Source organism: Prinia subflava, chromosome 1 (assembly GCF_021018805.1).
Source record: "Prinia subflava isolate CZ2003 ecotype Zambia chromosome 1, Cam_Psub_1.2, whole genome shotgun sequence".
Classification (NCBI taxonomy): domain Eukaryota; kingdom Metazoa; phylum Chordata; class Aves; order Passeriformes; family Cisticolidae; genus Prinia; species Prinia subflava.
This window is the reverse complement of record NC_086247.1, coordinates 109,728,062-109,747,850: the sequence shown is the minus strand read 5'-3', so window position 1 is coordinate 109,747,850 and position 19,789 is coordinate 109,728,062. Positions and strand designations below refer to the sequence as shown.

Here is a 19,789-nt window from a genome sequence, read left to right as displayed (position 1 = left end):
TGGAAACAGTCCTTTTTCCACTCACCTAACTTGAGTCCACAGTGCCAACAAATTCTCCTTTGCTTTTGCAGCAGATGCTGACAGGGATGCCCAGGTAGAGGACCCCATTGCCTGATGGACATTTTGCATCCCCAGTGCATTGTTACTGCAGGAGTAAAAAGGATATTTGGAGGCTGTGGAGTGCACATGGGAAATGTGTCCTCTGGGATGCATTAAGTCCGGGTACAGCTGCAGTTTTCCCTGGGGAAATCAACTGTAGTGGGAGAGGCCTCAAAACTTGAGGAAGGTTGTGGCAAGCAGCACAGGCAAGTTATTTTGTCCCCAAAGCCATTGTCTGTGACAGGGTAGACACGGTTGGTGTTCACAGCATGTGGCAAGCAGGGCGTGGGTGAGAGGCAAGACTTACCGTGCTCAGCTTGATCATGCTATACTTGGACCAAGCACCAGTGGGCTATGCAAGCCCATACTTCTAGTTCCCATTGTTCAGAGGGTGCTGATGTCCCCTGGTCAGAGCCCTTGGGGATGTGCTGAGTGAAGGGCTCCACTGAGCTCTGACATTTGGCTGAGGCCAAGCCCATGGAAATCGGGAGATACACCAGCTGGCATATCTCTAATCCTAAAGGATGGATTAGAGATCCTTGCTCTGAATATTGCATGCTATAAACACAGAGTGAACAGGTGACACTAAACACGTGTTCAGAAATAACTCCTTTTCTTTTTAAACAGTGGCATTTTATTACGAAAACACAGTTAAAACATTTGTTGCAATCAATAATCACAAAATCACTTCCTTATGGATATATAGCATGAAAAATACACCCCTATATTATCAAAAATATTCTCCTCTCCTAAAAGTCACTCACCATTCATTAAAGAGATTTCTCTTCCCTTAAAAATGAGTTTAGGTCTATGTACATCAGTATCACATGCACATACCCTGACACATGCCCAAGTTCCAGTGATGGAACTGTTCAAAAGGTTCCTTACCCGTAAATTCTTCTCCACCTCCTTTTCAAGGTACAGAGCACTCCTTTTGTTTCTACTTTCCCTCTTCCTTGCTCTTGATTCCATTCCATGTCCAACACTGCCATATTGTACTGCTTTTGTTTTTAAAAAATGCTTAATCAGAGGCATGACAGTAATTCTGTGCAGTCATTAAGGCTCTTCATGCAGGTAAATGCAAACCCTCAGTGGTTGCTATCCCTACAGGAGACACATATGGATACATTTCTCTTTCCCAGACCCTTTTAGACGAAGACAGAGCCATCCTGGTCGCTGGTGTTCAGGGTTATGTTGCTGTTCACCACACTTTCTGCATAACTAACTGAATGAGGGACCTGGTAGCGATTGCAGGGCCCACAGAAACACAGGAATGGACAGTACTTCAAGCAGACATGATAAAGGTATTTCCTGAATTTTTCCCCAGCAAAGGCATAGATAAGAGGATTGAGGCAACAGTGACTGAATGCAATGGTTTCAGTCAGGTGCATTGCATAGTCCAATGACTTAATTTGGTTGCAATTTGTGAATAACTCATAGTGACTTAAAGTATCTAGGAAAATCAGTACATTGTAGGGGGACCAAAACAGAAAAAACACCAGCACCACAACCAAGATCAGTTTTATGGCTCGTGCTTTTTTCTGATTTTTGCAGGACAAGAGGGTTTTGATGATCCCACAGTAGCAATAGAATATTATACAGACTGGGATGAAAAAGCCAATGGTGTTCAGCTCCATATTGCAGAACACTGGCCAGATGTTCTCCAGCTTCTCTGGGAAGACAGCAATGCAGTCACTTTCTACGAGCTGGGAGAACACAAAATGCGGCACTGACACCAAAACCGCTATTGCCCACACTCCACAGGTTACAAGAAAGCCGTGTCTTACTGTCCTGGATTTCAGAGAGTAAGTCGCCCGGACAATGGCCAAGTACCTGTCAATGCTGATCACAGTGACAAAGAACATGCCCCCAAAGAAACCAATGTAATACAGTGAGGAAATAGCTGTACATGCAATAGTCCCCAGGGTCCATCCACGGACTGTGTTGGACGCCCAGAATGGGAGGGAGATCACAAAGAGAAGATCAGAGACAGCCAAGTTCAGGAGATAGATGTCAGTGATGCTTTTTTTATTGCCTTTCACAATGGCAAAAACCACCAATAGATTCCCTGTGAGGCCAAGAGCAAACACCACAATGTAAAATATCGGCAGGAATATTTTTCCAAACTCTTGGATGTCGGTTTTGTTGCAGGAGAAAGCATGTTCATCGTAAGCGTATTCAGCTGTGGTTTCTGTGTATGCTTCTGTCATGCTGAATTTGCTGGCTAGAGGCAAAATGGAAAGAGTAAAGAAAATAACATTAGAGTGATCTTCTATGTGCTGTTGTAAAATACTGAGGGACTGCACCAAGCCTGCTTTGGGATTTTGTCACTATTTATTTTAGTGAGGGTTGTGTTACTGTGGAACTGATGGTAGTTACATTACCACAAAAGCCCAGAGTCTGCTGTTACATGTACTTCACTGAAAATTAACTCTTTAGGATAAGAAAAAAAAAAAAATGAGAATTTTGAGGGCTGTCACATAAGCCCCTACTTATTGAAGTGCAGCAGGAGCAGCAGCAAGCTGAGATCTGGCTGAGCTGTGCATGTGGTGCATGGGTGCACCACGAGCAATGCAGGTGTTCTGTTAGTCTGTGGGCAGTGCTTGGCAGGAAACAATAGCTCACAAGTAGATGTTGAAGAGATTCAGTGCCTGTCAACACCCCAACAGCCCCGTCTCCCCCTCTCGCTAACCCTGGGCTGGAAGGGTACAAGACACCCGGTCTGGCCAGGCCTGAGCTGATGCTTGCTGATAAGGGAGGAGCAAGTCTGCACTGGGACAGCGCTGGCAGCAAGCGTATCTTTGATGAGGCTTTTCTAAAAATCATCCTATGTTCAAAGGAAGAGAAAATATATTGACCCTTTTCCTCAAGCAACAAAGCATCTCATGACTGCTCCTGCTCTGGCTGTGAGGCTGGAGCCAGGAATTCACCTTGGCTGAATCCAAAGAGAATATGGGGTGCAGGTGTGTGTGACCTCTGGGCTCACTGGTCTGCACACCCAAAATCCCAGAGCACCTGTCCGTTCATCTGCTCTCCTTTGGGGTGTGGTGTTCAAGTCTCCGCAAAGATTTCTGTTTGCAAGGAATCAAAAATCCTATAGGAGTGCAGAGGTTGCTGTATTTGGTCTGCTCTCTCGCTGGCTGGGTAAAGAGCTTGTAAGTATCCATTACTTGCTCTCGCTGTAGGAGATGAAAGAAAATGAGTGTGATACACTGTGCAGAAGTCCAGGGAGATGATGACATGGCCAAACCAGCCTGTTAAAGCTGAGACTGAAAGAAGAGTGATAACAAAACTGCGACTAATAACTCCCCCTTGGCCATGGTGTCACCACCCTCTTACAGGAATGCCATGGTGCCTGTACAGAAGGGACTCGGTTCAGTGACCATAGGCTGTCTCTAACAGAGATGTTTACATCTCCTGTTAGTGGGAGATAGAGTCAGTACAGCCAACAAGGAGCTGTGCATGTCATCCAATGCAGGTCAGGCCAAATCTGCTCTAAGACAAGACAGACTGCTTTCCAGACTGCTTTCCAGACTGCTGACCGCACTGACGAAACTTCTTTTCCCAAACATAAGGCGAGCATGGACACACTGCTCAGCAGTAGGTGCTGATGGTGTACAGCCACTCTGACTCCTGACACTTACAGCTAAGTGGCTGGAATCCACATTTCACCAACAGCAATCATTTTTATACCCTCTGTTTCAAATAAGCCATGCAAGATTAAACATGAAATAAAGATGTCCTCAAGTGTGAGGCAGTTTTCTATGACATGAGAGCAACTACACCAATCTTCCCCATGAGTAGCTACTGTGACCATACCAACATTTTCACCTGATGCCTCATCGCCAGAGCATCATTTGTGGTGTAGGCTGTGAAGTTCTGGCCTATTATTTTGTAGCAATATCTTAAAGAGGGTATTTTTTTTTTTTTGCTAGTTGGAAATGGAAGATCTCAATTTTTTTTTTTTTTTTGTAATCTGAATGTTCAAACCCTAATGATTAGCACTGGCACTCTCTAGAAAACATCTTTGTGGTTTGCACAGGAAAAGGGGGCTAGAAAATGCTGTCTCAGCATTGGTAGTTCTGGGGCACGGGCACAGTATGGGGAAAGCTGTTTGCAGCAGGCAGGCACACCCATGGGCAGAGCAGCTCTTGCAGTATCTGTCCACTTGAACTGGGAGCTGAGTCCGCCTTCAGAGTCTGTCCCTTCCTGCCAGCCCAGTTCAATCCTCCAGCCTCTGGAGAGGAGGTATTTGACACCAGCAGAGTAAAAGGGACACAAACAAGAAAAGTTTAGGTGCTGGGGCAGAAGCTCACAGCAATTGCAAACAAGATCCTTATTTTCTACTGGTGAGATAAATAAAGAGTTGCCATCACTTTATCTGCCCTGTTGAGTGATATGGATATGATGTAATCTCAATAACCCATCATTTTATGCCATCCCATCCTGATTTCTTTCTTTCTTTCTCAGACTAAATGTATGCAGCAAAAGCACCAGGATACATCAAGTCTCCTGTGCGGAATGTGTGTCACTCTGTCAGCCCCCCAGCTCCTTTGCCACTGAGCAGTTTCTGCACCCTCTGTGCAGCACCAGAGCCTCTGCCTTTCTCTGTGGGCTCAGGTGCTCCACAGCTGCCTCTTCACTGATGCAGAGTGGCTGAGGGCTGCAGAGGTGACTGACTGGGACAGGAGCACCTGGCCTAGGAGAAGACACTGGGTTTGGTCAGCCTCCACAGGAAATGTCTCAAGAGGGGGAATTTAGTGAGAAGGTGTAAAGGTGAAGCAGACAACTTTCCTCGGGGGAATATATAGCAATAGCCATTGGAAATAGCTACTTAATGTTTTGAAAACAAATTTTTGCCACAATGGTGGTCAAACACCAGGACAGGGCTCCAGGGAGGTTGCGGGATCTAGTCCCTGGAGGTAATCCTTGAAACTCAGCTGGCCCTGCTCTGTGGATGGGTTTGGAGAAGAGACCTCCAGAAGTCCTGTCCCATCCTTGTGACTCTGTGACAATGCTAGACAGAGATCATGCTGTTTCTGCAAAGTGTCCCAGCTTCTTCTCTGCCATGTCAGCTCTTGTTTCAGACATGTCATTCCTGGTGTAACAACCAGAAGTCTCATCAGACAAAAAGGAAAAAGCTGATCAAAGCTTGCTTGTATCCCCTTAACACCTGTGCTAATTGTGCTGTCATGTAGAGAGAGCTGTTTGGTGGTGCTTGCCTTGACTGTCTGTGCTGTGTGAAATCCCTGCTCTGGAGAGAGGGAACATACATTGCTTTACTCACCTCTCTAAGAACCTCTAGCTATGCTGGTTTTGAACATGCTTGCTCCCTTAATTCATATCTAGAAAGGCAGCTTGTCTGTCTGAAGAGTTTCCATATGAGAATGTCTGTAGAAGTCACTGTGCTCTGTTGGACACAGGATATCACACATATAAGGACATGCAGCTCCCACCAGGGGTTAGCCCTCAGGTCTGGCAGACAGCTGCACTGCACATTCTGAATTGGCACTGCCTGGAGAAAAACCTGAGTGTGAGAATGTCTGCCCTCTTCACCAGAGAACACTTGCACAGATGTGCAGGAGAAACTCCTGGCCTTAGTGAAGGAATCAGAAGCATTGCTTGTGCTGGGATATTTCCTGAAGTGCCTTTTCAGTCATGTAATCTCCTCTAGCTTACTGATGAGGATCATTTCTTTCTACAGTAGCAAATTATTTCCTTTACCCTTGTATGGGTGCTTGTGGGGTCTGTGGTACCTACAACAACAGGAAGGCTAAGATTCTGTATTGCATGTCCAGGGACAAGCAAGGACTGCACTTAGCAAAATGACACCGGTGTTTGAATCTGCTGGTAGTGTGTGGCTTGTTCACCATCTAGCTCCTGGATTTCATATATCAGCAGTCACTCATATTCTTCCACCACCACTCATCCTGCACAGGCAATGCCACCAGTACTACTTGAATATTTAGCTCCTCTGATACCACTTTGCTCAGTTTAAACCAATGATACTCAGTAGTGGGCTGCAAATTTCAAAGGGCTCCCAAAACTCAGTCTATGCCAGACAGGGATAATGTGTTGAAATTATACTGCACCTTAAGGAAACTTAGATCTGACCATCCTTCATACTTTCCTGTCAGGTATTCTCTGTCAGCCTCTCAAAGTCCACTGCAGAACATGCTACAGGTTTCTCACCATCAACTTCAACCCCATTTTCTCTTTCATGCTTACAATAAATGTTCACCTAATGGACAGAGTGAAATGAAGAGTGTAGACTACACAGAAGGAGTGCAAGGCTTGGAGGTTTCTCCACCAGATATTTTCCCTTGCTGACTATAAGAAATAGTAGATTCACTTCTGCTTCTCATGGAACTGCTCGACCACTTTTCTCTCGCTCTGGATTTCCCCATCGATTTTACACCCTACTCTTCACAAACACTTCTGCTCTCAATCATGTTTGTAGCTATCTCAAAGACCACAGTCTGCAAGACCAAGACCCCTGTTTCTCAACCCAGCTATTCCCAGCCATCATGTGCACCCCATGTAATACACAGGGAAGTGAAATTGTGAGAGGTCTGCAAACTCCTCTAAGGAACAGAAGTTGCATCTCAATCTTCAAACAACAATGGCATCAGGCTGGGTGACACAAGAGCAAATCCTTTTTATATATCTGATCTTTCCAGGTGTCATCCCTGGCACTTCAGCCAAGTGCCATGTTACAGGTTTTACCACCAAAAAGAGACCTAAAAGCAGTTTGCCTCCCTGTGATGCTGTTCCTACCACCAAATTAAAAGAAGTTTAAAAAATTACCAAATCCAAACCTCTGCCAGAGGGTCATGCTTCAGATTTGCACAATATGCTAATAAAGCTATTTCAGCCTCAGAAAGATTGTCACACCTTAGTCAGCATTTCTGAGCGATGCTTACACACTTTTCTCATGCTGGCAAAAGATTTCAGTGCACACTGAATAGCCTGATGGATCAGCTGTAGGCTTTGTGAGAAAACCTGTGAAATCCTACAGGTGTATGTATATCCCTTTCTCACCTTTAGATCTGAGCTGCCATTACCCTACCCAAATATAAATGCTCTTGCTTTTTTGCATTTACAATTACACCCACCTGCTTCTTACCAGCTGGTGATTCTCAGCAAGAACATAGAGATGACCTCAGGCACCTCCAAATGAAATGTTGTAGCTATGGTGGCTCTTCTAACATGCAAAAGAAAGAGATTAAAGGAAATAACCAGAACTGGGTGAGAGCTAGGAGGAGATAGCACTCTGGGTAAAACTTAACCAGCCTGGCCAACCAGCTACCACAGAATCATTAGACTGCCACAGACACCTCTACCCACAGTTGAGATGATACACCACCCAAAATTTAGGCTTATAGTTAATACATTAACCAGAAATAGGGCCTGGTTGCTAGTCCTACACCCTGCTAGTTCCTGTAATTCACTTAATTTATTTTTCAGAGCAGGGTGGTTCCATTCGTGGGCAACGGCCCCTGGAGCTGCTTGGGATCATGTTAAATAGCCAGGGTCAAAAGCAAGCCCATCTCACCAAATGCAGTTACTTTAAATCTTAAATTTCATTCTTTCATTCAGTCCTGAAGTGGGGAGATGTTCTCCCTGTTTCACCTCTACATGCAGACCTTTGAAAGTGGGAGGCAAGATGAAAGGGCTGATCTAACCTAACCTTGAACTCAGGCAAAATGAATTCAAACTGTTAAGGGGCAGAGTGCAGCTAAGGCCAATCTGTGTGGCTTTTTAGAAGAGGATTTTTAGTCTGGGCTTGCAAGGTTCCTAAAGGGGGGCTGTGTGAGTGAGTTGGAGCTCTGACTTGCACTGCATGCTTATTCGGTTAACACACATTTCCAGCCCAAAGCAAAGACCAACAAAACATTGCAGTGAGATTTGGACTGGTTAGACATCTGATCTCAAAAGACAGACATCTGTGGAAGAAGCCTTGGTGAACTAGGAATATTTCTTGTAAAATATCTGTGGAAATGACAAGCTGAAAGCCAAGAACTCTTTGGTGTTTTCATCATTGCTCTGAAAACACATTGGCAATGAGAGCTGGCAGGGGCATGTGATAAAAGGGTTACGGGACTGGAGAGTGAATCAGATAATCTGGGTAATTTGGGGCTTCCTGGATGATTCACATTGGCCCTCATGGAGCCAAATGTAACCAAAGTGACACAAAAATACCAGCCATGTCTCAACAGTGGGGGCATATCCAAAAGGAAACTTGACTGCAAGAAAGGCTGATGCAACCCTCAGGTGCTAAAAGAGCTTCCAGACAGGAAGGAACAAAAGAGGGATGACTTTACAATTGCAGAACTTGATACAGGGGCTGCAGGCATAATTTGGTAACACCTGATTTCACTTTTGCTTGTGTTAATAATCTTGCTAATTATTTGAGTGGGATTAGCTATCTGTTACAGTGATGCAGGGAAATTCAAACCAGAAACATGCAAGACAGGAATAAAATGAACATTTTTAACAGTGGAAGGCTAATGACTGGAACAGACTTCAGGTAAGAAAAGGACATTTTTGTATGTCTGAGGGTCTTCTCTTTGAGAGAAGGTAGTGGTCTGGGAAATGGATTCAGGTCAGACACAGTGGAGAAGCTCAGCAGAAGGGTTGCTGGGTTAAACCCTACAGCCCTTGATAGGCAGGGAGGCAGACCTGGTTGGGCACAATTCTCTGAAAAACCATGACTCTCTTCTGGTATTAAATTACTGAAAAAGCTAAACTGTCCTCTCCCAAGCACTGGCTAGCTCAAATCCTGGATGTGACCCCCTGGAAGGAAGCAGGAGCTGCTGCTGGCTTTGGGTTAGCAGTGAGGCTCTCATGATGGCTGTGAAAAGAAAGCAGCAGAGTTTGGAGATGTTATCAAATAGCCACCCTGTTGAAACCTCTGTGTTTTCCTCCCTAGCTGTGAGTGTGGAGAAATGCCACATGCTTGCTGCCCCTCCAGTTCTTCCTTGGTGACTTTAAGGTGAGGAAATTCCTTTCTTTGGTGTTTCTTCTTTCTTGTGTCATTTATTCTCAGATCAACTGGACTGTTTCTGTGACCCATCAGAATTCTGCAAACCTAATAATTGCTTTTCCATGTGGATGATTTAATTTGTGGAGGCTTCCCCCAGTAATTTGAGAATAAGTTTTTTAAAAGCAAGTTCTCTGGGATGTTTTGTTATTGAATTTTCCAATTCAAGGTGAAGTTGAAGGTGTGCAGAAACATGATGCAGAGGCTTTCAAAGAATTAGGCCACCTAAGGTGTCATAAGTAAATGCCTCAGAAATAGAAGCCGATAAAACCACTGCTGATAAGAATGTGACTGAATATTGCAGAGGCCTCGGATCCCTTTACAATGGTATTTAGATGAAAGATATTTAAAAAAATGCCACTTCCCTGATCCAATTCTACAGTTTTTACACCAATATCACAAATTAGATTAGAAGCAGACACCACTAGCTGAGATGAGAAGCATGTAAATCTACAAACTTAAAACAATGTGTATTTTGTGAAAAAATACATTTGAAAAGATCAGACTTTGATCATGGAAGGCAGGAGGAGATATTGTAGAGTCCAAAATCCCTGGGGTCTCTCTCACCTTTGGCTAAGGCATTACAGTTTTGGAAAGTGCTTTCTCAATGGTACTCTGTGGAGGTAAGAGCAAGTAATCAGAGCACAAGATTTATATCAGCCCATCACATCAAAATTAGGTGTATTCATCGTTTATAAAGAAAATGCAAAACCATGGACTTTCTGCTGGATGTCTCTGCCAATGCCAAGGACTTCATCACCTGTCTTTCAGAGCAACAACAGAGGTATTATTTTGAACAAGATCTTACTCTTGCTCCCTCCCTGCACTGGCCAGGCTGGTGGCTTCACTCAGGCTGTTTGTGCTACCTCCACAGCAAAGCAGGCACAGGGGACTGACCTCAGATGTCCTGGGCACATCCTGCCCCCAGCAACGTCCCCCCACTTGCTGCTTTTCTAGCCCCAGCAGAAAGACTTGCTGTGAACCAGTTGGAAGGGACAGCTGCACCACAGCAGTGTGTGGTTTGCTGGGGCCAAGGAAAGCCCTGCCAAATTCCTGGCAGCTATCACCATGGTTGCTGGTGTATTTACAGCAAAAACTGAAGCTTTCAGTGGTTTCACCTCCTTCCCTCTGTGCTGGGGAGAACAAAGCCTCTCTGAGGCTGACAGGGTGGACATGCAGGAGCCTTGGTGCCTGCACACTTAATGGAACAGGGAATAGGTTCATGTTTCAGGGCATGACCAAGTCTCATGAGTACATGAAACTGTTTCAGAAACAACTTCATGCATTTAGGAAAGATGACCTGACAGTATGACTCAGACTCCTGTGTCTCCCCTGCATGTTTAAACTGAGGTTCAAAAATCTCTGTAATGGTTCTGAAATTTGCATCCATGTCTCTCAGGATGGTCTTGATCCTTTGACCAGAAGCAAGGGATCTCCTCAGAGCTTCTGCAGCCTGAGATGGTTTTTCAGCAGTGTCCTGCTCCCAGGGATCAGTCAAGGGATAGGTAAATGGTGAGTGTTGTTGTAGAGCCGTATTTATTTTGGTCCTCACAGGGGCTGGGGAGCACTTCAACTCAACTGCTGAAGAAGCAGTGGCAGAGCTGAGGGAGTGGGTGCCCTCCCAAGGGTTGCCCCAGGGAGCTGGGGGTTTGGGGTTGTCATCTGACAAAGGTGATGGGATGGTGACTGACAGGATCAGATTTTTCTTGGAAAATTTATTTCACAGGTATTTCATCTAGCCTATTAGTTTTCTCCTAATTGCAGTTTCTGCTTGCACGGTTGCTCAGGCACTCTTTTTTTTTTTTTTTTTTTAATTTATAGCTGACCATTTTGCCAGTGTTTCCTCTTACCTGCTCTTCCTCACTATTTCTTTTTCCCAGGCTTTCTCTTCTGAAACAGCATTCAAATTTCTTTTGTATTTTCTGTTGAAGGGACAGCAAAAACAGATGATTATTTTGTAGCTATGAGCACCGTTTGTACTTGTTCATGGTTACTGTTGGCTCCATCCTCTCACTGCCTTTATTGTGACATCTATTGCTTCCTGTCCCTACTCCCTTTTTGTGATTAATAATTTCACATTGCCTCAGCGTCCCCAAGAAATCACAGAAGGCTGTCTAGCAGTGGGAGATCTTTTAAATCATCTTCTCCATCATTTCAGAGAACAGAGCACATTAAACATTTTTGATTGTGTTTGGATGAGATTTAAGTTCGGGGGTTGCCAGCTCCTTCCTGAGAATATCAGGTTTTCTATGGGATTTACTCTCAATTTATTATGTGCTGTCTTTTATCAAAGTTTAGCTTTTGCTTCTCCCTTTTGGACCTTTTCTGCACTGCCCAGACCCTTTTGATTCATTGCAGTTGCCATCTTTTACCCTGTCATCCAGTGCCCTGCCTCTGGCTGCACTCCCTGCACACAGGGCTTGCCCCAGCAGACCAGATTATGGGAACCACTGTTGTGGATCTGTGTTTATATCACACAAGGACTTGGCAGGCCCCTCTGTATTCCCCAAATGTCTCACCCAAACCAGCAGACATCTTCATATAACATCTTTCCTGTGGAAAGCTGAGTCACAGAAAAATCAACCATGTTATACAGAAAGTTAAGGGTTTTCAAATGTCCTTGATTTCCTTTGCTCTCTTGCTGGTGTGTCTGTATTAGATGCTTTCTATTGACTCTACCAGATTTTCTGCTTTGGGTTGTCTTTCAGTGTCAGTGATGTTTGGGATGTTGGTTCACTGACTAAAACTAGAAGTGAGCAATGCTGGTGAGTTGTGAAATCTCTGCAGACATAGAACAAAAAATTTCTAATGAAGTAGAAGGGCTGTATCTTCTTGCTCTGTCCTTCTAGGTTAATGTTGCACACAAGTCCTATATCAGCATTTACTAACCTTGAGGATTTCTATCCAGGGTAAATATTGTTCTTACCACAAGATGCTACAAATAATTAGTGACCGAGTAAAATTTATCTGCCCTGGTTCACTTTGTTAACAGAAGTGCTTCCCTTTTTACTTTCACAATTTGTAAACAGTACCCACATAATTTTTACCCAAATGAAATATTATTTAGGTTCTAAGCACTAAGCAGTGAAGAATTCTCTTGAGTTCATGAGACACCATTTCATCTCATCTCGCTTTTTCAAATTATAAGGAAAATATAATTGTCTCTTACCTTAATTCATAGCTGCATTGAAAACCAGTGTTTTCTTCAAGCAGAGCCTGTTTGGATTTAAGTGTATGTTTCCTCTTCTCTATTGCTGATGCCTACATGAACATGTTTGCTTCCTGGGCTGAGCTTCAGGGCTGAGCTGAGAAAGTACTGATGTGCTGTGCTTGGGTCCTGCTGGTTTCTTGTGAAATTGTGAAGTAGGATGCAGCCACTCAGAGGGCCAGAAGTACTTACAGGGGACAGGAGCTGCACAGAGACTGAAATGCCTGAGGGGCCATGAGAGCATGTCAAAGCTGTTGCCCCCTTAGTTTTCCCCATTCTGTGCAGAATGAGACATTTTTCACTCACAGTAGAGTGTATAGAAATACAAATTTGGTACAACATAGGGGCCTTGAGCTGTGGGGATGCCAGAAGCAGCACAGAGAAGTACAAGTGTGGAATGCTAGAAGATGGGGCACATCTGGGGAGCCCCACAGCTCTACACAGTTAAAAAAAATGCAGATGTGGAGCTGGCAAAACTGGGATAATGGTAACAGAGAGAACAAAATTAGTATCTAACATACATAAGGGGCTCTGCCTAATGTAGGTTGTGTATAGACCAGTGGAGAGAGAAGGTGTAGAAGCATGTTGGAAAACACAGAAAAATAATCCAAAGCAAATCCTAGAAAAAGACAGAAGGAAAATCAGGGTAAATATTGCACTCATCCCAGGGAAGGACTGGAGGTGCTGACAGCTCCGTCTGACACCTCACTTCACCACAACCATCAGCCTTAGGATCCAAAGGAGCAGGGAAAGAATGACCATAACACAAGGAATTGGATAGAAGCTATGTGTATTGAAAAAATTTGAACTGCGATAGTGTTTTTCTTTTTCTGCAACGAGCAGATTTAAACTGATAACAATTGGAGGCTTGAGAATGCCATTGCACTCACAATAAATTCTTGGCCCTACCTATGCATATATTGTGCCCCCTCTTTGCCTGTAATCGAGATTTTAAGAATAATGTCTCTCTACAGCTCAGAACCAGGGGAGTCTGAGGATTTAAAATAATGGGATGTTCATTAATTAAGGACCCTTCTTGGCCCCTGCCCTGAGCACCCTGCTCAGGGTTGCACTATGAACACATCCACCACTGGGATGCTGTGAAGTACATTGCCAGGTGCCACTGAGGCACACAAAGCAGTTCCTCTGGGGTGGAACCAGGCAGGAGGCTGTGCAGTGGGGTGTGTTGGGAGAAACAGGCACCACATCCCGTTGGCTGCTGTACCAATACCAAGGCCCTCCAGGACACAAGGAATGTGGCTCTGGAAACACCCCCAGGTACTGCCCCTGCCTCAAATGTCAAGGGAGATTAAAATGCCTTCTGCCCAAACGCAGAGTTGTGCTGTCTTCAGGCAGGATGACCTTGGTGGGGTTTTGGGGGTGGAGAGTATCTTCCAGGCTGCCTGAGCTGTTGCTTGTGGACTGGTTAGCAAGTTGTCAGCCAAACATCTTCGTAAAAGTTCAGTTCTGGTAGTTCTGCCAATTACATTTTGGGTTTTTTACTGTGTTCTGCTTTATCTAACAAATGTTACAACCCCAACAGCTACATAGCAATGTAATTAAGGTCAAACCATGGGCCCCTAACATCAGCCAAATTATGCAAGTGATGTCAGCCAGGTGGGCCAGGACAAGCACCCGTGGAAATAATCAGGGAACTGACTCCTGGATAGATGTTATCCGGGGACAGCAAAGATACACTGCTGGAAATAAAGTTTAAAGGGTAGAGAATTATAAAGGGCCAGAGCAGTGGATTTTCAAAATTTCACCTTTTTCTGACAAGTGCCAGCAGACCCATCCTACCCATTCCTTAAAAACAGATGTAAAGCATTCTGCACTGTTTTCAGGACAACATCAGAAGGCTGGCTTCTCCCCACATCCTGAAAGTAGGACCTATGACTGCCAAAATTATGAACTTTCAACTTGAAGAAAGATAACTTCTGACAGATGGTACTAAAGAAATATTCTCATTGTGTGAGAACCATGAGATTCAGAAAGATGAATGAAGGCTTCCTCGATGCCAGCGATAGTCAATACTATCAGAGCAGCACTGCCCTGTCTGTAGATGTGCTGTTGTCTCCCATGTCCTCATGGGGATGATGAAGGGCTGTGTCCCTCCATCCCCACCTCCCTCAGCCTTATAAAGAAGGCACAGATAGATCAGGAGATGCTTCCCAGTGGGGACCTGCACATGCCAAGCTGCTTTGCTGCTGACCTGTAAAACGTGGGCAGATCCCAGACAAGACATGGCCACTCTCACTCTGGTGGGCACAGGCTCCTGGGTCACCAGTGCTCAGCACAGCACCTCTGGTGTAGCTCTATGCAAGCAAAATCCTTGAGAAGGGGGGGTCAGGACTTCCCACATGTAACAGCAGGAGAGGCTGTCCCCAGGCATTGCTTACCTCCAGGTAGAAAGAACCTCCTAGCAACAGGGTTTTCCTGAAGGTGGTCATCAACCTCTTCCTCCTCTGCTGCTCAGAATTTAACTGGAACTGAGCACAGAGCAGGCTATTACCCTCAGAAAGAAATGAGGTTTGCCAAATTTTACCCACACAGGTTTTATCTGGAGACTTCAATTAAAGAGAAACCAATTCAAGCTGACTCACAGAGATTCTCAGGTATCCCTGGGAAACAGAAAAGGCTTTCTGCTGTATTCTGCTGTGAGGGATAAACCTAGATAAGAGTGCCACTCATTATCATGGTGTGCAACATAGACAGATGTGAAACCAATACCAGCTGAAAGACAACTGCCACATCAACCATATCTCTGCTCTCCATCTTCAGCTTCTGGTATTGAGGACAGCTCAAGTATAAAAAATTCTGAGGAAGCTGCTGAAAAGACTTGTATTCTGGTCCATGCAAAATGAAGGAAAACATCTTTTGTTTCTCCAAGCTAAAACAAAAATACACTGCATCCTTTGTAACCAGAGAGACTTTTCCTGGGAAGGGCTGGGTACAGTGTGCTGCTTTCCAAACAAGGAGGCACACAATGATTTTACAGGAGGAAATCAAGAGTAAAGGATGTATGTTCAGCTGCACTGTGGATAAAGAGGGGCAAACATCCTGTTCTTTTTATTCCATCTCCCTCTGCTTGGTCTTCCAAATTTGAAAACTCATTTCTCTCAATATCTGGGGAGACCAGGGGTACTTCAACACCACTGGCATCTCCTCCTGCTCTGTGGCCAGGCTGCCAGGTCAGCTCAGGGAGTCAGGGTTTTGCACAGCATCACTAGCAAGTTCAAGCTTTGTGGACTAAAGCACTTGCCAAAGAAATGCCTAGCCTGAAGGATCAAAATGTTGTTCTCCCCAGCACACTCTGGTTTTACTGCCATGAGGAAAGCCTGATGGTGGTGATTTTCCACTAAAAGAGGCTCTCTTGGTACTCAAGAGTTTCACTGGAGTCCTCTCTGCAGGGCCAGTGGGGAACAGTAGTGGCCTGGGGGTACCTGCTCCCTCCTCCCAGGATGGAGCCTGAGTCCCACAGGAGCTCTGCCATGCAGAGCTGCCGTGCGTGGCTCAGCAGCATGACACACACCATAGCCATGACTGCACTGACCCCTGCTGGACATTTTTTTTTCTCTTAATTTCTCCAGAACTCTCATCTTTCTTGTCAGCTGGATAAAGGCGCTCCCTGAGGTGCATCCCTGTCACATCGGCGTCCTGTCCCTCCCACGCTGTCCTGCAGCAGAGCCCGCCCGGAAGCTTTTGGTGCACATGTGAGTAGCAGCTGCTCATACACAAACATACAAAAATCATAGAAATAACCTCTGTGCCTCACTTCTGAGAGAAAACCCAGCAGAGAGAGCCTCATCCCTTCATGTCACTGTTCTGCAGAGATGCAAGAAGACATCTGAGCTCTGGTGTCTTTCCAGCCACCAGTGGGAGATGCATTTGTTCTACATTTAAAAAGTGGGGATGCAGAAATTACCCAGAGTGAGGAAGAGAGAAGTGATGTCTAGGGATGAAAATGTTTCATCCTGAGGGCTGGTGAAGGGAAGAGCCACAGAAAGCTGAAGGTTTGCACAGTTTCTACAAGCAGAAGGAGAGTGGCTCAAACAGATATCAAAAATGAAGAGAAATGTTTATTCCCACATTAGAAATGTCACTGAAACAGTTTAGTGCTTAGGCTCACTCATGCCTTGGTGACCCCATTGTGTTCCTGAGCTCCAGCTGTCACAGATATGGTGCTGTCCTGCCCTGGAGAGGTGGCAGAGGCTCAGCCAGGTCTCCTGCAGGGGTGTCCTCCTCCCTTGGATAGGTGAAGTGCCTGTGAGTTGCTCAGACCTGCCTGTTTCAGGGTGTACCCGAGTTCCACTGATCACTCAGAGTGCATTGTAAGGCTGCCCTGCTTGCGAGGTCAGCTCCAACAATAACAGCAAGACCCAGGGAAGATGGGAAGAAGCCTTTGGCTGAGCAATCACTTCCCTCCCAGGCTCATCCAGGCAGGAGGCTGCAGAGGCTGCAGAGCCACACTCCAGCAAGCTGCTGTTCAAAATGCTGAATAAAGAAATGCCTTTCCTCCCTCCTTTCCCTCCTCTCCCTTGTGCTGCTTGTGAGGGCTGAAGCTGTTGGGTACATTTGCACCAGCTCCACCCCTCTCTGTGCAGGGCTGCAGTGAGCACACGTCGGGGTAGTGGTGTGGGAACACCGAGATGTGCAGGGATGGTGGTGCAAGATGTGCAGACACTGGGAGAGAGGAGAGTGGAAATGCTGCCTGCCTTGAAGTGAGCATGGACAAAAGACCCAAGGAAACCACCCAACCTTGCTCTTTGCTCTCAGCCCAGTTGGACACTTGAGCATTAGGGAACAAAGCTCATTTCCTCTACTCCTTGTTATATAGGAAAGGCGCTGCCTTTTGGCAGCTGATTTGCCAACATTTCTTGCTACACAGATCTCTTTACCTTGGGGAGTGCTGCAGTCAAGGCTGGTGCTGACTCAAACACCAAGGGCAGTCAATACTTTTGGAATGTCTTGGCAGCCTGTGTTAGGCTAGGGCTGTGTCCTTCCTTCCTTCTGTCCATCCTCACATTTTGCATACACGTTCACGCCTTCTCTGAACGCAGGCATGTGGAGGATCACAGAGACTGCACATCCTCCAAGGGTGCAAGTGAAGAAAGGGATGAATGTCTTGGCAATGCATACCTGCATGCACGTGTTGCATATTCATTCATGTTAGTCGGAATAGTGGAGTATAGTGAGGAAAAACCATTTGCTGGTGTGACACAGCAGTTACTGCTCTTTGCTTGGTGGCACTTTTCTCTTGCATAGAGCTCATCCAGCGGGGTAAGTGTGACCCTTTTGCTGACACCAGCATCACGCTGGCTGCACTGACTGCTGCAAGCACAGCAGACCCGCAGGGACAGCCGGTGGCCACTGCACAAGAGCAGTGCGGGGTCAGAATGAGGCCCCAGCAGACACGTGCGTCAGCAGAGGCTGTAGGAACCCAAATCAGTGCTATTCTGAGGAGGGGATTTCTGTGAGCTGTCTCCGTACATTTTGGCATTTCAGGCAAGTCAGCAGAAGCACAGATTTACCTAGAGCAGAAGCACACTGCTCAGAAGTCGTGCGTCAAAACTGACGCACTGCAGTAGCAGCTTTGCTTTGCCCAGTATTACTTGCTGCCTTTAAGGGACATTAACATTTAAGGTATTTTAACCAAATAAGAGTATCAGCCCACGCATTACAGTTAAACCTGACATATTCAGACTAAGGTTATAATTATCTTTCAATTTCCCAAACTATTTTTACATCTGGACAGAATACCTAAAGTCGTGTTTATTTTTTTTTCTGTCATGATCCTTTCTGGATCCTCTTCTGGCATAGTTAATAATTTCCATGTTGCTTCATAACTGGTATAGATACATATGTATATATAATAAGTGTTTTCAAGAGGCTGAAAATAAAACTGGATTATCCTGGCCACGATACAATTAACTTGAGGACTTGGGCTTGGGGAGTTTCATGTATGCTAGTGTAGGCCCATCCCTGTGTGGGAGCATCCTTCAGCTAAGAGAAGAGTGAGACACAAATACCCTTCATTAACTTTTCTTTTTCTCCTCCCTAAAGTTTTGCCTGGTTCTGACCTCCAGGTGTGGGTAGATGTTACCACAGCAGAAAGAGGCAGAGCTGCTCTGCTGGCTGGCAGGGCTCCTCCAGAAGGCATCGAGTCTGTCCCATCCTCATCCCCAGGTTCATGCACTGGCCTGAACAAGCAACCTGAAGGCCAGAGATTCTGCTGAGGATTTAATAAGTTTGTCTCCATGTTGCCTTGGGAAGGAGGCTTCAGCATAATGCCAGAAAAAGCCAGATATGGACTAGTTTCTTACTCCAGGATACTGTTTTGGGACAAGAGACTATGATTACCTGTGCTAAAGTGGCAGTCCTGCAGCTCAGAGCTGAGATAAGGAACAATCCACTTCACACTGCTTTCTGAGGGATCCAGCAACATCATAACTGGCATGTCCTCATAGATCCCACTTTTTGCTGCTGTAGTTCAACAGCATGGTCCTTAACATACCCACACAACTGCTGCACATGTTTGCACAGTGTGACAAATAATGAGCACCCCTGATGCCACTGCAAGGCTCCAGCCTGCCAAGGCCTTTCCATCCAGACATTCAGAGAGCATCATGAGTGGCATTAGACAAAGTCTCCTTTCTAAGAGGCCCTCTGTAGAAGGGACCCTCTGGTGCAAGTAACACAAGTAAATAAAAAGAAAATAAGTATGTATTTTAGGTTTAAGCATGAATGTGAGTAAGAGTTACTCTGGTCTCTGTTTTAAGATGATGTGCTGAAGCCAGAAGAAGAATATGTCTGACTGTTTCATGTGCCAACGTCATCCTAAATCCTCTTTAACCTGCATCATCTCAGCAAAAAGGAAAAGCAAGATCAGGATATGCAGGAAGCAGCAGATATGAACAGGAACAATATAACAGCTGTGGTGGAACACCTGTGGTGGGTACCTTTTATGCAAGTAGGTGAACAGGCACTGGGGCTTTGCAGGATGCTTTAGCCTCAGCTTCTTATGCTCCCTGCTCTTAGGAAAACCCTAAAATTTGGCGTATTCCTCAAGCTGTCTGTCAGCTTGCACAGATACAGGAAGATGTCTTCTGCCCTCACAGGCATGGGAAGGACAGCAGACTGCTCCAGGCTCGTCCCTTCTGAAAGCAGAGGAGCTCTGTGGCATACAGGGATGCTTCTGGCCACCCAGAGCAACACAGGGCAGCTCTTGCCAGCCAAGCACTCTCCAGATGTGGGTCTCACCTTCTCCGTTTGCACAGGAAGGCAGCAATACCAGTTTAAAGCTGTTGGGCAGTGAGGAGAAGTTGAGGTCAGCTTCAACTCAGAGCTCTGGGTGTTGCTGATAAAACAGAAGCCAGCTGCCTCTGGCAGAAAAACCTTTTAAGATGCAGATAGCATCATCCACCTCCTTGCTAGAAGGG

The 19,789-nt window shown here is 45.5% G+C and overlaps 1 protein-coding gene across 2 annotated transcripts; it reads right to left on the bottom strand.

Annotated features, from left to right (window-relative positions):
- Positions 1-710: 710 nt before the first annotated feature.
- Positions 711-12,585, bottom strand: CX3CR1 (C-X3-C motif chemokine receptor 1). 2 transcript variants are annotated; one of them, XM_063407442.1, is made up of 4 exons: positions 12,312-12,585; positions 10,993-11,064; positions 7,215-7,303; positions 711-2,323 (listed from the first exon to the last, which is right to left on the bottom strand). In XM_063407442.1, the coding sequence occupies exon 4, from the start codon at positions 2,307-2,309 to the stop codon at positions 1,248-1,250; it is 1,062 nt and encodes a 353-aa protein (XP_063263512.1). In that variant the 5' UTR covers positions 2,310-2,323; positions 7,215-7,303; positions 10,993-11,064; positions 12,312-12,585; the 3' UTR covers positions 711-1,247. The 2 variants fall into 2 exon arrangements, with proteins under 2 accessions (XP_063263512.1, XP_063263501.1); XM_063407431.1 differs by lacking the exon at positions 7,215-7,303 and having other exon boundaries at positions 12,312-12,584.
- Positions 12,586-19,789: the final 7,204 nt, after the last annotated feature.

What these genes read in the sequence shown, in the direction of transcription:
- CX3CR1 (XM_063407442.1), bottom strand. Translation starts at nt 2,309, where the DNA reads ATGACAGAAGCATACACAGAAACCACAGCTGAATACGCTTACGATGAA.